The sequence below is a fragment of the Sprattus sprattus genome (assembly GCF_963457725.1).
Source record: "Sprattus sprattus genome assembly, chromosome: 17".
NCBI classification, from domain to species: domain Eukaryota; kingdom Metazoa; phylum Chordata; class Actinopteri; order Clupeiformes; family Clupeidae; genus Sprattus; species Sprattus sprattus.
Genome location: NC_137915.1, coordinates 616,978 through 632,204, shown reverse-complemented (window position 1 = coordinate 632,204; position 15,227 = coordinate 616,978). Strand labels below are relative to the sequence as shown.

General features: G+C 46.2%; 1 protein-coding gene across 2 annotated transcripts in view; it reads left to right on the top strand.

Moving 5' to 3' along the window:
- The window catches only part of dyrk1ab (dual-specificity tyrosine-(Y)-phosphorylation regulated kinase 1A, b), a 24,165-nt gene extending 9,152 nt beyond the window's left edge, over positions 1-15,013 (top strand). For both annotated transcript variants that reach the window (XM_080855720.1, XM_080855721.1), the window contains 9 exons: positions 4,353-4,445; positions 4,745-4,933; positions 5,203-5,350; positions 5,782-6,068; positions 7,570-7,716; positions 8,663-8,803; positions 10,507-10,810; positions 12,791-12,915; positions 13,722-15,013. In XM_080855720.1, the coding sequence (XP_080711846.1) occupies positions 4,353-4,445; positions 4,745-4,933; positions 5,203-5,350; positions 5,782-6,068; positions 7,570-7,716; positions 8,663-8,803; positions 10,507-10,810; positions 12,791-12,915; positions 13,722-14,387 (2,100 nt within the window). In that variant the 3' untranslated portion in view covers positions 14,388-15,013. The remainder of the gene's footprint in view (positions 1-4,352; positions 4,446-4,744; positions 4,934-5,202; positions 5,351-5,781; positions 6,069-7,569; positions 7,717-8,662; positions 8,804-10,506; positions 10,811-12,790; positions 12,916-13,721) is intronic.
- The last annotated feature ends 214 nt before the right edge of the window (positions 15,014-15,227 follow it).

Below are 15,227 nucleotides of genomic sequence, written 5' to 3'. Positions count from 1 at the left end.
AAAATACATTCTTTAATTTAAAACAAAGAAATAAATGATGGACTGGCTCAGTTCTTGCATTTGAAACAGACATAAAAAAAAAGAATAGAAGAAATTAAATAAAGAGCCAAACAGAATATTATTGAGCCTATAGATTATGAAGAAACTGCATCTAGGCTATTACAAGCTAACTAGCCAACACAACTCTCTGAAGTTTAACTCGCGCTCACGGTAGTGAGGGATAGAGTAGTTACATTCTTAATGGCAAGCCATCAGGCAAAGGTAAGCTAGCCCGCTAACGAGCTAGGTACATAATATCATTAAGCCTGAGTGAGCTAGTCCGCTATCAAGCTAAATAGCCAACTCAACTCTTACTTACTTACTCTCATGAGCCAAACTCGCGGGCACACGTTAGCACGGGAGTAGACAGAGATATTCATATTCATAGCAAGGTGAGCTAGCCCGCTAACGAGCTAGGTAGCTAACTCTATGAAGTCTCAGTGAGCTAGCCCGCTAACGAACTAATAGCTAACCTCGCGGCAGTAAGCGAGAGAAGGTATAATACAGTGTAGCTGTGATTTTAGGTTGATCAGGTGAACTGGTGGTGCCATGCAGGACAGCAGCATGCACGGTGTTCAAATGATAACTGAGTGAGCTAGTGGAACTATTGTATTTCAATACCGCATTAAACAGAGAACATTTGACTTCTTTGCCTGAATTAACAATGTTGAAGTGGTCCCACACCGCACTTCTTTTCGCTCGCTTCATTTTGTTTTCAACCGGTCTCTCGCGCTAGCGCCCTCTAGCGATTAATCGTGATTAATACATTTTGATCGAGCAACCTCTTAATCGACAATTAATCTAAAGTCGATTAATCATTTGCATCCCTAACCCTGACACACATACACATACACACACATACAAACACACGCCTGCCACTGAACTGTCCTATGTAATCGATATGCTTGGGATCAATGCCTTTTTTTTAGTATACATCGAAAATAGGTAACATTTCCTTAAGATTTTCTCAGATAGAAATATATAATGATCTAAGCTGTGCAGGCTTACTGAAATTCTGTGAATTACAGACTCCACCTCTAAATGGAGCCATGAATTACAGACTCCACCTCTAAATGGAGCCATGAATTACAGACTGTACCTCTTCATGGAGCAGTGAATTACAGACCTTACCTCTAAATGGCGCTGTGTTAGCCTGCCTGGATGTGAACGAGCACTGGATCTGGCACATCGGACTGGTTCATCAGAACAATTTAAAAAGCTATCAGCAATTGAGATTGTTTATTCATACACATTCCCAGAAGAGAGATTTTGTGTAGCTGAAATGCAACAACAGCCAGAGCTTAGGTTGAACATTATAAAAGGTCTCATCTTAATAGTTAACAAAACATGACAATATTCCTGATCCCGACAGGGCTGCATCACATAAGTATGGTCTCACAACGCATGAAATTATATTAACAGTATACTGGTTTATTAGTAGGCTATTTAACTAAATGATCAATGCATATATTATGTTAACAGTATACTGGTTTATTAGTAGGCTATTTAATTAAATAATCAACGCATATATTATGTTAACAGTATACTGGTTTATTAGTAGGCTATTTAACTAAATAATCAACGCATATATTATGTTAACAGTATACTGGTTTATTAGTAGGCTATTTAACTAAATAATCAACGCATATATTATGTTAACAGTATACTGGTTTATTAGTAGGCTATTTAACTAAATAATGCATCCATCTCCCCTGTTTGCTTTCAATCCAACTGAAGAGACGGTGTTCCAGAGCTGAGTGTGTTTAAATCCACTGGCGTTTTATGTAACGGACAGGATACGTTTTTACGCTCGACATCTTCTGTCACCCCTTCTCAGAAGGCTTAGAGGGGCGTGCTGCCGGTATTGCCAGACATATTGCTCAACACCGTGTTGGTGAAGTGTGTGTGGCAGGGTAGCCCACCTTACACTGCTCAACACAGCGTTGGTGAAGTGTTCAGGCCGGGTAGCCCACCTTACACTCCAGTTTCATTTCCTCTAGCAGGTTTCGGAGAAAGGGACTCTCCGCCACCTTAGGCGGCTCCAAACACGGGCCTCTTCCGCATACCCCTCCACACACGGCCTCTTCCGCATACCCCTCCAAACACGGGCCTCTTCCGCATACCCCTCCACACACGGCCTCTTCCGCATACCCCTCCAAACACGGCCTCTTCCGCACACCCCTCCAAACACGGCCTCTTCCGCATACCCCTCCACACACGGCCTCTTCCGCATATCCCTCCAAACACGGGCCTCTTCCGCATACCCCTCCACACACGGCCTCTTCCGCATATCCCTCCACACACGGCCTCTTCCGCATACCCCTCCACACACGGCCTCTTCCGCATACCCCTCCACACACGGCCTCTTCCGCATACCCCTCCAAACACGGGCCTCTTCCGCATACCCCTCCACACACGGCCTCTTCCCCTTCCCCCTCCACACACGGCCTCTTCCGCATACCCCTCCACACACGGCCTCTTCCGCATACCCCTCCACACACGGCCTCTTCCGCATATCCCTCCAAACACGGGCCTCTTCCGCATACCCCTCCACACACGGCCTCTTCCGCATACCCCTCCACACACGGCCTCTTCCGCATATCCCTCCACACACGGCCTCTTCCGCATACCCCTCCACACACGGCCTCTTCCGCATATCCCTCCACACACGGCCTCTTCCGCATATCCCTCCACACACAAACACGGGCTCTTCCGCATATCCCTCCACACACAAACACGGGCTCTTCCGCATATCCCTCCACACACAAACACGGGCTCTTCCGCATATCCCTCCACACACAAACACAGCCTCTTCTGCCCTTTTCTCAAACTCTCCAATACATTTATCCGCCGTAACGTCAGCTTCATTTACCTGCGGAAAACCTCCAGCAGCAGCACGGGGATGGTATCACCTTAGTAACTCAGTAATAACTATAGAAGGCCTAGATTTGATATCGCCCCCTTGTGGTCTCCGAAAGCTATTATTGATCGAAATTACACATGGAAACATTACCTGCATAGACAGAGACCGCTTGCTATTTGTAAGACACCAATTTCTTGTGTGTCTTACTTGTAATGTACACCATCTGAGCTGGATAGAACTGAATAACCTGTTGTTATGAGTATTCATTTTAGATATCAAAATACACGTCTGCGGTATGAAGCATGATGACCAAGCTAAGGTTATTTGAAACCTTGTAGCTATATCAAAAATAAAATAAAAATATTTGAGTTACACCATTACAAGGTACCATCATTGTTAAGCTTATTTCCAAATTTGGCTTTGAAATGTTTTGTTGGCTTATTTGTATTGATATTCTATTATTAATTACCTACATACACTGTGTATGTGTGAAACCGTAGCTAGCATATTAATGTGAAAGAAATAGCCTAGTCTTCATCATGGCCAGAGGATACATAACTTGTTTTATACAATTACCTTCACTCCGGACGCTGTACCAGGTACTGCTTTAAAAGTGAATTGCAGTAGTGTATAATGATCATTGCTCTGTTATGCTGAAGTGTATGGTGCCAGTTCACACACAAGCCACCAGCTGCTGCCAACGTCTTTCTGATGATGCAAGGGGCTGTGTCCGTGCCCTCACTCACAACTCTACAGCGGACACTAAATAACACGTCTAAACTGAAGGAAGCATGTGCTGGTCGGTCACATGCACATGGCTCCACAACTTATTTTATGTCTGTTTAAATAACCAAATACTTGGTAGTAGGCTAAATTAAACCTCTGTAGTTGATGCATATGGCATATTGCATCTTAAAAAGGTGGATATTAACTGAAATAGCCTACACTGTAAAAGTAAAAAAAAATCTGGTATGTTTAGGGGTTTGAACACAGCCTCTCACAGCCACACACACACACACACACACACACACAAAACAACACACCATTGGAACAACACCATGTCATCAATAAATCCAAAGTTTACTTTTAATTTTGTGTTTTTTGTGTGTGTGTGTTTATTGGTAATTTGCCTCAAGCATATTCAGCATAGAGACCCAAAAAAACAGAAACTTGCAGAAGAGCACCCAGGTGCATGTAGTTGTTGAAGGGTATGTGTCTGTACTCTGGAGCCCGAAATGAGTGTGTGTGCGTGTGCGTGTGCGTGTGCGTGTGCGTGTGCGTGGGCGTGGGCGTGGGCGTGGGCGTGGGCGTGGGCGTGGGCGTGTGCGTGTGCGTGTGCGTGTGCGCGTGTGCGTGTGCGTGTGTGTGTGTGTGTGTGTGTGTGTGTGTGTGTGTGTGTGTGTGTGTGTGTGCGCGCTCCTGCCTAATGTGTCATTCTCTCCTATTCCAGAGGCACATGCCCCAGTGTTTCCGCGACCCAACTTTGGCCCCTCTGAGGAAGCTCTCTATTGACCTGATCAAAACCTACAAACACATCAATGAAGTAAGACTCCGCTTCATCACCTCTCCTACTGAAGGCCCTCTCTTATGGCCAGTGTCCTCTTCCTCCTCCTCTTCCTCTTCATCTTCCTCCTCCTCTTCCTCTGCTGGCCCTGGTCTAATGGCCGGAGTCCTTTCTTCCTCCTCCTCCTCCTCCTCCTCCTCCTCCTCTGGCTCTTATAGCCAGTTTCCTCCTCCTCCTCCTCATCTGGCTCTTATGGCCAGTGTCTTTTCCTCCTCTGGCCCTGGTCTAATGGCCTTGATCTGTGTGTGTGTGTGTGTGTGTGTGTGTGTGTGTTAAAGGTCTATTATGCAAAAAAGAAACGCCGGCACCAAACAGGCCAGGGAGAGGACTCGAGCCACAAGAAGGAGAGGAAGGTCTTCAACGATGGCTACGACGACGACAACTTTGACTACATTGTCAAGAATGGGGAGAAATGGATGGACCGCTATGAAATCGACTCCTTGATTGGAAAAGGGTCCTTTGGTCAGGTACGACTCTGTCCTGTTTGTGGTGGGCTGGTGTGTGTGTGTGTGTGTGTGTCGTGTGTGTGTGAGACTCTGCCCTGTTTGTGGTGGGCTTGTGTGTGCGTGTGTGTGTGTGTGTGTGTGTGTGTGTGTGCATGCAGATGACTGTGTGTGTTATGCTGTACTCCGGTGGAGAGGGTTGGTGGGCATCGTGTGTGTGTGTGTGTGTGTGTGTGTGTGTGTGTGTGTGTGTGTGTGTGAGACTCATTGTGGTGTTGCTCTTCTGGCTGCAGGTGGTAAAAGCTTACGACCGCCACGAACAGGAATGGGTAGCAATTAAGATCATCAAGAACAAAAAGGCCTTTCTAAATCAAGCCCAGATCGAGGTGCGTCTCCTGGAGCTGATGAACAAACATGACACGGAGATGAAGTACTACATAGGTAAGACACCTGCAGGCTATATGCATTTACACAGCTGTATTCACTCCACCATATGACACACACCAATACACGCCTACGCAGTCTAAATTCAAGGACTGAGAGACTTAGGAGGAGTTTTTACCCACAGGCAGTAAGACACTTGATCTCAAATTTTGAATGCATTCTCTTTCCTCATTTTTATTTATTTATTTTATTTTTGAACAGTGTGGAGCATAGACCCTTTCACATTTCACTACATTTGTTGTATGTGACAAAAAAAAAACACTTGAACTTGAATAGATCCTGACCGCTTCACCCTGTCGACGGTCATTTTCTTTTGGGAGGGGAGCAGATACAGCCACATTGTTGTTCAGCTGTGAATGAGTGAGCTTTGGTCTAAGGTGGTCTCCCTCTCCTCTCATCTCCTCCTCCTCTCCTCTCCTCCTCCGCAGTTCACCTCAAGCGTCATTTCATGTTCCGGAATCACCTCTGCCTGGTGTTTGAGATGCTGTCGTACAACCTGTACGACCTCCTGCGCAACACCAACTTCCGCGGCGTGTCTCTGAACCTGACGCGGAAGTTCGCCCAGCAGCTGTGCACGGCGCTGCTCTTCCTGGCCACGCCCGAGCTCAGCATCATCCACTGTGACCTGAAGCCCGAGAACATCCTGCTCTGCAACCCCAAGAGGAGCGCCATCAAGATCGTCGACTTCGGCAGCTCCTGTCAGCTCGGGCAAAGGGTACACGCCTCACCTCACCTCACCTCACCTCACCACTATTGCAGAAGTTATACGCGCACTAGGGATGCAAATTATCGATTAATTCATTAATCATTAGTTGATAATCTTATCGATCGACTTTCGATTAATTGATAAGCGGCGTTTTTCACCTGAGTTTCAGTGCTTCAATAGGGCCTTTACAAATATCAGCTAAATAGTTGAGTTATTATATTACATTACATTATGATAATTATATTCTATTATACATTCCTCAAGTAATTATGCATTAGGAAAAGAAAGCAGAAAAGTTTTTTTATGGTATAACAAAATACATTCTTTAATTTAAAACAAAGAAATAAATTATGGACTGGCTCAGTTCTTGCATTTGAAACAGACATAAAAAGAATAGAAGAAATTAAATAGAGAGCCAAACAGAATATTATTGAGCCTATAGATTATGAAGAAACTGCATCTAGGCTATTACAAGGTAAATAGCCAACACAACTCTCTGAAGTTTAACTCGCGCTCACGGTAGTGAGGGATAGAGTAGTTACATTCTTAATGGCAAGCCATCAGGCAAAGGTAAGCTAGCCCGCTAACGAGCTAGGTAAATAATATCATTAAGCCTGAGTGAGCTAGTCCGCTATCAAGCTAAATAGCCAACTCAACTCTTACTTACTTACTTACTAACTCTCATGAGCCAAACTCGCGGGCACACGTTAGCGCGGGAGTAGACAGAGATATTCATATTCATAGCAAGGTGAGCTAGCCCGCTAACGAGCTAGGTAGCTAACTCTATGAAGTCTCAGTGAGCTAGCCCGCTAACGAACTAATAGCCAACCTGAGTTTTAAGACTAGCCTTAACTCGCGGCAGTAAGCGAGAGAAGGTATAATACAGTGTAGCGGTGATTTTAGGTTGACCAGGTGAACTGGTGGTGCCATGCAGGACAGCAGCATGCACGGTGTTCAAATGATAACTGAGTGAGCTAGTGGAACTATTGTATTTCAATACCGCATTAAACAGAGAACATTTGACTTCTTTGCCTGAATTAACAATGTTGAAGTGGTCCCACACCGCACTTCTTTTCGCCCGCTTCATTTTGTTTTCAACCGGTCTCTCGCGCTAGCGCCCTCTAGCGATTTATCGTGATTAATACATTTTGATCGAGCAACCTCTTAATCGACAATTAATCTAAAGTCGATTAATCATTTGCATCCCTAGCGCGCGCACACACACACACACACACACACACACACACACACACACACACACACACACACACAGAGGCCTGGTTGTGGAGTCAAAACACACATATCCTCACACAGACACACCCTTCACACACAGATCACTAGTGGATCAGTCTAATGGATCTGTACTGGTCATACTGACTCTAGTGGATCTGTTCATGTCAGGCTGACTACTGGATCTACATAGTTCCAGTCAGATACTGACTTGTTCAAAGTTGCACCTGTCTTGGGGTGGTCAGTGTGTCATCTGAACCCCTGTGTTTGTCCCCGTCAGATCTACCAGTACATCCAGAGTCGCTTCTACCGCTCCCCTGAGGTGCTGCTGGGCATGCCGTACGACCTGGCCATCGACATGTGGTCCCTCGGATGCATCCTGGTGGAGATGCACACCGGTGAGCCTCTCTTCAGCGGAGCCAATGAGGTAAGAAACGACCTCTAGCATAGCCAATGAGGGAAGAGACGACCTCTAGCATAGCCAATGAGGTAAGAAACGACCTCTAGCATAGCCAATGAGGTAAGAGACGACCTCTAGCATAGCCAATGAGGTGAGAGACGTCCTTTAGCATAGCCAATGAGAAAAGAGACGTCCTCTAGCATAGCCAATCAGAGAAGAGCCACTCTTTAGTGTAGTCATTGAGGGAAGAGATTCTCTTCACCGTAGCCAATGAGGCAAGAGCCTCTCAATTGTGTAGTCAGTAAGAGGAAGAGAATATTAAGGAACGTAGCTAAACGGACTCTAGCATAGCCAGTGAGGTTAGCGCATCTCTTTAGCATAGCCAATGAGGTTAGAGCGTCTCTTTAGCATAGCCAGTGAGGTTAAAGCATCTCTTTAGCATAGCCAGTGAGGTTAGAGCATCTCTTTAGCATAGCCAGTGAGGTTAGAGCATCTCTTTAGCATAGCCAGTGAGGTTACAGCATCTCTTTAGCATAGCCAGTGAGGTTATAGCATCTCTTTCGCATAGCCAGTGAGGTTACAGCATCTCTTTAGCATAGCCAGTGAGGTTACAGCATCTCTTTAGCATAGCAAGTGAGGCTATAGCATCTCTTTAGCATAGCCAGTGAGGCTATAGCATCTCTTTAGCATAGCCAGTGAGGTTATAGCATCTCTTTAGCATAGCCAGTGAGGCTATAGCATCTCTTTCGCATAGCCAGTGAGGTTAGAGCATCTCTTTAGCATAGCCAGTGAGGTTAGAGCATCTCTTTAGCATAGCCAGTGAGGTTAGGGCATCTCTTTAGCATAGCCAGTGAGGTTAGGGCATCTCTTTAGCATAGCCAGTAGGGTAAGAGCCGTCTGTGATTTCATGTTGTTGGTTTTTGACGGCTAACTGTCTGTTTTTTTGTGCCCCTCTCCGTCTGTGAACTGACAGGTGGACCAAATGAATAAAATAGTGGAAGTTCTTGGTGTCCCACCCAATCACATTATGGACCTAGCCCCAAAAGCCCGGAAGTTCTTCGAGAAGTTATCGGATGGGACATGGAGCGTAAAGAAGACCAAAGATGGCAAACGGGTATGTCTGTGTGTACAGTGTGTACAGTGCCTGTGTGTGAACTGTCATTATAGAATATATTATAACGTGATGTACACCGTATTTTAACCACACTCTATGGAATGTTAGAAAATAGGGCTGGGCGATATGGAAAAAAACATATATCACGATATGGATTATTTTATATCACGATAGCGATATATATCACGATATGCCCTCTTGCTTTACTGGATAGGGGTGTACTTAAAAGTGTGATCCATCACGACCTCTACCACAATTACGCAGATTGTACTGAACGTTTCCATTGAATCTTTAAATAGTAAGATTAAAACAAAGTGCATGACATTTAGTCCAGTGCTTGTGACTTTTAGTGGTTCTTTAATGTAGGCCTACTTTCAGAAGATAAATCAAGTTTAATTTAATTAAAAAACTTTCTTTTCAATGTTTGTTCATATGCTATAGCAATAATGATGAGAAAAACATTTTCTTATATGGCCACGTATAAAAATAAGAAAATTAAGAAGTTGGCCATTACACATACGCCCCATTGACCGCTTCAGCCCGTTGGTGCAACAGTGAAGATGGTCCTGTAAACAAACGCAAGTAAACGATGGAGCTGCGTTTTATCTGGATAAAAAGCATATTAGCGTTTACATTTCCCAACCAATTTCATTTTTATCTTCAAGGGTTTATGATCTACGTGGAGTACCAAAAAAACCCTCCATGCTACTTAGAATCTAGATAGTTAAGCTATAAACGCCAAAGACATATACACATATGCTATGTCTATGATAATCGCTGCTAGATGCTCCTCACTGTTCTTGTGCTCCCACAGCTCCTTCACTTTTGAAATACTGAAAAGAAATCTAAACTAACGAAATAGTGCATCTTAAACTACAACTATTTGACCATCATTGAGAAAAATGGAACAGAATCTGCTAATAAATGGCTACACTTGTATTATACTCGTATTATACGGCTCTCCAAAATGTTCAAAAAAGTTCCGTTGATTTGAATGGGCCACCCCAGCATTTGCACGTCTGTAATGTCTTGATTTTCACTGCTGCAATAAAGTAATGACGCTGTCATTAGCAATGGGTGTCGATGCCCAATTGTATAACAGCGGCTGTGGTAACAGTTACACCTTCCTGCAGCGCGTCCATTATTCATTTTTTTTTTTAAACCAGAATTAAATTTCGCGGGCTCTCACCGTCAATCATGTCGCAAGCGTATGATGCAAAGCAGCGTAATGTAAAGCGGTGTCGTGTCGCAAAACCACGTTCTCTAAAATGTATCTTAATATTCTTTTTTTACAGTTGTATAAACTTAGAGTTTGCATAATAAGAAAAGCAAAATGTTATATTAGGATGTGAAATTATATTAAAATGTATATTAGCTGTAATAGTGAAAAAATAAGTTTATCACGATAGAAACGATAGAGGAGAAAGGTCACGATAGACACGTTTCTATCGTCCTCACGATATATATCGTCATATCGCCCAGCCCTATTAGAAAACCGTGTAATCAGCTTTGTAAGGCAGTGTAATGTAGCTATGCCCCGTCTCTCTGTCTGTCTCTCTGTCTGTCTGTGATCAGTATTGTAAGGCAGTGTAGTGTAACTATGTCCTGTCTGTCTCTCTGTCTGTCTCTCTGTCTGTCTGTGATCAGCATTGTAAGGCAGTCTAGTGTAACTATGCCCTGTCTGTCTCTCTCTCTGTGATCAGTATAAGCCCCCAGCCTCACGGAAGCTCCACACCATCCTGGGCGTGGAGTCCGGGGGTCCGGGCGGGCGCAGGGCGGGCGAGTCTGGCCACGCCGTAGCGGACTACTTGAAGTTCAAGGACCTCATCCTGAGAATGCTGGACTACGACCCCAAGACCCGCATCCAGCCCTACTACGCCCTGCAGCACAGCTTCTTCAAGAAGACGGCTGACGAGGGCACCAACACGAGCAGCAGCGTCTCCACCAGTCCCGCGCTCGAGCAGTCCCAGTCCTCAGGCACCACCTCCAGCACCTCCTCCAGCTCCGGTGAGGCAGCTAACCCTAGCCCTAGTGTGGGGCAGTTAACCCTAGCCCTAGTGTGGGGTAGTTAACCCTAGCGAAGCCTAGCCAACTAACCCAAGTTAACCCTAGCCAACCCTATTGTGGGGCAGTTAACCCTAGCTAACCCTAACCATAGTGTGGGGCCTTAACCCTAGTGTGGGGCAGTTAACCCTAGTGTGGGGCAGTTAACCCTAGCGAAGCCTAGCCAACTAACCCAAGTTAACCCTAGCTAACCCTAGTGTGGGGCAGTTAACCCTAGCTAACTCTAGTGTGGGCTAGTTAACCCTAGCTAACTCTAGTGTGGGGCAGTTAACCCTAGCGAAGCCTAGCCAACTAACCCAAGTTAACCCTAGCTAACCCTAGTGTGGGGCAGTTAACCCTAGCGAAGCCTAGCCAACTAACCCAAGTTAACCCTAGCTAACCCTAGTGTGGGGCAGTTAACCCTAGCGAAGCCTAGCCAACTAACCCAAGTTAACCCTAGCTAACCCTAGTGTGGGGTAGTTAACCCTAGCGAAGCCTAGCCAACTAACCCAAGTTAACCCTAGCTAACTCTAGTGTGGGGTAGTTAACCCTAGCTAACTCTAGTGTGGGGTAGTTAACCCTAGCTAACTCTAGTGTGGGGTAGTTAACCCTAGCTAACTCTAGTGTGGGGTAGTTAACCCTAGCTAACCCTAGCCAACTAACCCAAGTTAACCCTAGCCAACCCTATTGTGGGGCAGTTAACCCTAGCTAACCCTAACCATAGTGTGGGGCCTTAACCCTAGTGTGGGGCAGTTAACCCTAGCGAAGCCTAGCCAACTAACCCAAGTTAACCCTAGCTAACTCTAGTGTGGGGTAGTTAACCCTAGCTAACTCTAGTGTGGGGCAGTTAACCCTAGCGAAGCCTAGCCAACTAACCCAAGTTAACCCTAGCTAACCCTAGTGTGGGGCAGTTAACCCTAGCGAAGCCTAGCCAACTAACCCAAGTTAACCCTAGCTAACCCTAGTGTGGGGTAGTTAACCCTAGCTAACTCTAGTGTGGGGTAGTTAACCCTAGCGAAGCCTAGCCAACTAACCCAAGTTAACCCTAGCTAACTCTAGTGTGGGGTAGTTAACCCTAGCTAACTCTAGTGTGGGGTAGTTAACCCTAGCTAACTCTAGTGTGGGGTAGTTAACCCTAGCTAACTCTAGTGTGGGGTAGTTAACCCTAGCTAACTCTAGTGTGGGGTAGTTAACCCTAGCTAACCCTAGCGTGGGGCAGTTAAGCCTAGTGTTGAGCTGTTAACCCTAGCTAAGCCACAGATTGAAGTTTTAATGTATTGTCCGGAGGTCATTATCCAAAAAGAAATCCCGACGGGGCGAACAGCACCCCGACGGACAATACATTATCCCGCTTATTATACGGTTACTTGCCAAAAGCGATAGAAGACATTCCTCCAACATACCTCTTTTCAATGATTTAGTTGCCGTTTCATGATTCCCGTTTAGAAATAAATAGTTCTTCAAGCAAATAGAACTTTGAAGTTGCAGGTGTTGCGTAGCAACCAATTACTTGCCGACTTCAAATTACCATGAGTCTGTTACGTTAAATGACGGACTTCTTGCGGAATGATATGAAAGATGTGAATTAGAAGCATAAAACCCGTTGCCAATGACAGCGGTCAATATCTTTTCGCAGCGGTGAATTATCAGGAAATATTCACCGGCGAACGTTGGGATGGCCCCTTAAAATCAACGGTCCTTTTTGGAACATTCTGAAGGGCCGTATAATAAATAGAGATTCAAGTTTATTCATCTATATGATCTATATCTATATAATATCTATATGATCTATAGAAATTAAAGTTGTGAAGGTTGGAATGCTTGTCTGGGTGTTGTGCAGGTGTGAGGGAAGGAGCGTTGGTGTATTTTGCTGTTTTGTAACGTGTGTGTGTGTGTGTGTGTGTGTGTGTGTGTGTGTGTGTGTGTGTGTGTGTGTGTTCTCAGGAGGATCGTCTGGAACGAGCACGAGCGGGCGAGCGCGCTCAGACCCGACCCACCACCACAGACACAGCGGGGGGCACTTTGGCGCGGCATTGCCAGCCATCGACTGTGACAACCTGTGCCCACAGGTGAGCTCCACTGGCAGGGAGTGTGTGTATGATGACCCCTGGTGTGTGTGATGACCCCTTGGTGTGTGTGTGTGTGTGAGGACCCCTGGTGTGTGTGTGTGTGTGGACCCATGGTGTGTTTGTGTGTGTGTGTGTGTGTGTGTGTGTTTGTGTGTGTGTGTGTGTGTGTGTGAAGACGTCCTGGCATGTTGCCTTTCACTGTGGATCTCAGGAACTTGGAAGATGTTTGCAGGACTTACAATCTTACAGTAAACTTTATCACCTCGAGATAAGTCGAGTCCTTCAATGGAAACTTCTGGATCTTTTTGTGTCAAAGATTTCTCTTAGGACAATTAATGATCGATACTGTCCAATACTGGACCAATTTAAATTGTCCTTTGTGAAAGATTGGACCCCCAAAAAAATCTAAAAATAGTACCCAGCCCAAATGTTCACTTTTAAGATACTCGTTCTGAGTGAGAGTTCTTGGATTTAGCAGAAGACTTGTCATCCAAACACAGATCTGGAACTGATGTGATGGGAAGGATGTGGCAAGAGGTTTGGACTAGCTCTATTAATAGATCAGTCAGCTGTTGAGACCAGTGACGTAGTGTTTTACTCTCCACACCTTTATGCAGCAGGGCATGGATCATGGAATGGCAGAATAGTTACCAGACTGAGGTCTAACCGCGTGTGTGTGTGTGTGTGTGTGTGTGTGTGTCTGTGTGTGTGTCTGTGCCTGTGTGTGTGTCTGCCTGTGTGTGTGTGTGTGTGTGTGTGTGCCTGTGTGTATATGTGTGTGTGTGTGTGTGTGTCTCTCTCGTCAGGTGAGACCGCCGTACCACCCCCCTGTAGTATGGCCAGGCGGCGTGGGACCAGAACCAGCCACTGTAGAGACCCACCCAGTCCAGGAGACCACCTTTCACGTGCCTCCGCAGCACCCCAAGGCACTGCACCCGCACCACCTGCCACCCCACCACCCTCACCACCACCCCCAGCAGCACCCTCACCACCCTCACCACCCTCACCAGGGCCAGGTGCTGGCCACGCGCCCTCGCCCTCGCCTCTACAACTCCCCCACCAACAGCGCCTCCACGCAGGATTCCATGGAGGTGGTGCACGGCCACCTGTCCATGACCTCGCTGTCTTCCTCCGCCTCCTCGTCCTCCACTTCCTCCTCTTCCACTGGGAACCACGGCAACCACGCCAGCTACCAGCTGCGCCACGTGCCCACCGGCGCCCTGGACTTCGGGCAGAATGGAAGCGTGATGAGCATGGGGCTGGGCGCCTTCTCCAACCCCCGCCAAGAGACTGGCATGGCGGCGGGCCACCCCGCGTCTGCAGCGTACCCCCTGGGGGGTGCGAGCGGCGGGGGCGCGCCCGGCCCGGCCCACTACATGAGCGAGGGCCTGGCCATGAGGCAGGGCATGGAGAGGGCGGAGTCCCCCATGACGGGGGTGTGTGTGCAGCAGAGCTCCATGGCCAGCTCGTGACTAAACTCAAACTGACGGGGTTTGGTTTTTCTCTCTGTGTGATTTTTAAAAAGGTGGTGTTTTTTTTGTTTTGTTTTATTTTCACGGTTTTGTTTTGTTTTCGTTTTTTCCTCCTCCTTCTTTTTATTTTTTTCCCCCCTTTTTTTAAAGAAAAAAAACCAACAAAAAGGTGCACCGAGAACAAAAGCTGCTCATATCAGGAGGGAGATATCACTGAACCGCTACAACACAAGAGTCTATTTAAGAGAAAAAAGAAAAGACAAAAAAAGTATATATGTAATTCCATGATTTTCCTTTTTAAATAGGCACATTAGTAAGACTGCAAAATAACCATAGTGAAATTGAAACCATCTACCCGTTCATATGCTGCCCATAGTACTTAACTCCCATCTGTTCTGTGCAAGATAGGTCCGTATTAACGCCCAGCATCTGCGAGCGGGGAGATGTTTTTTACAGGTAGCTATATGTAAAGAAATGCAAAAACATTCAAGTTTTTTTTTTCTTTTTCTGAACAGTGAAAACATTTGACCTTTTTTTTCTTTTTTTTTTTTTCCGTTCCACTGGCTGTTTAATTTATTTACCCTTTAAGTGAAATCTCACAAAGGAACTTTGTGTCCCCTGTAGCGTGCGCAGGAGCAGTACTTGCAGTGATATTTCGTGTTGTTGGTCTTGTGTAACTCTTTTGACAGAGGGGGGGGGGGGGGGGGGGCGTGGGGGGGAGGGGGCACAGATACAGGTGCAGGTCCCCTGGCAGCGGAGTGCAGGCCCAGGGTGCGAAGTGGGGGGGGGTGGAGATGGGGGGGGGGGGACGGCTGAGAGGAGATGGTGGGGGGCCGAGGG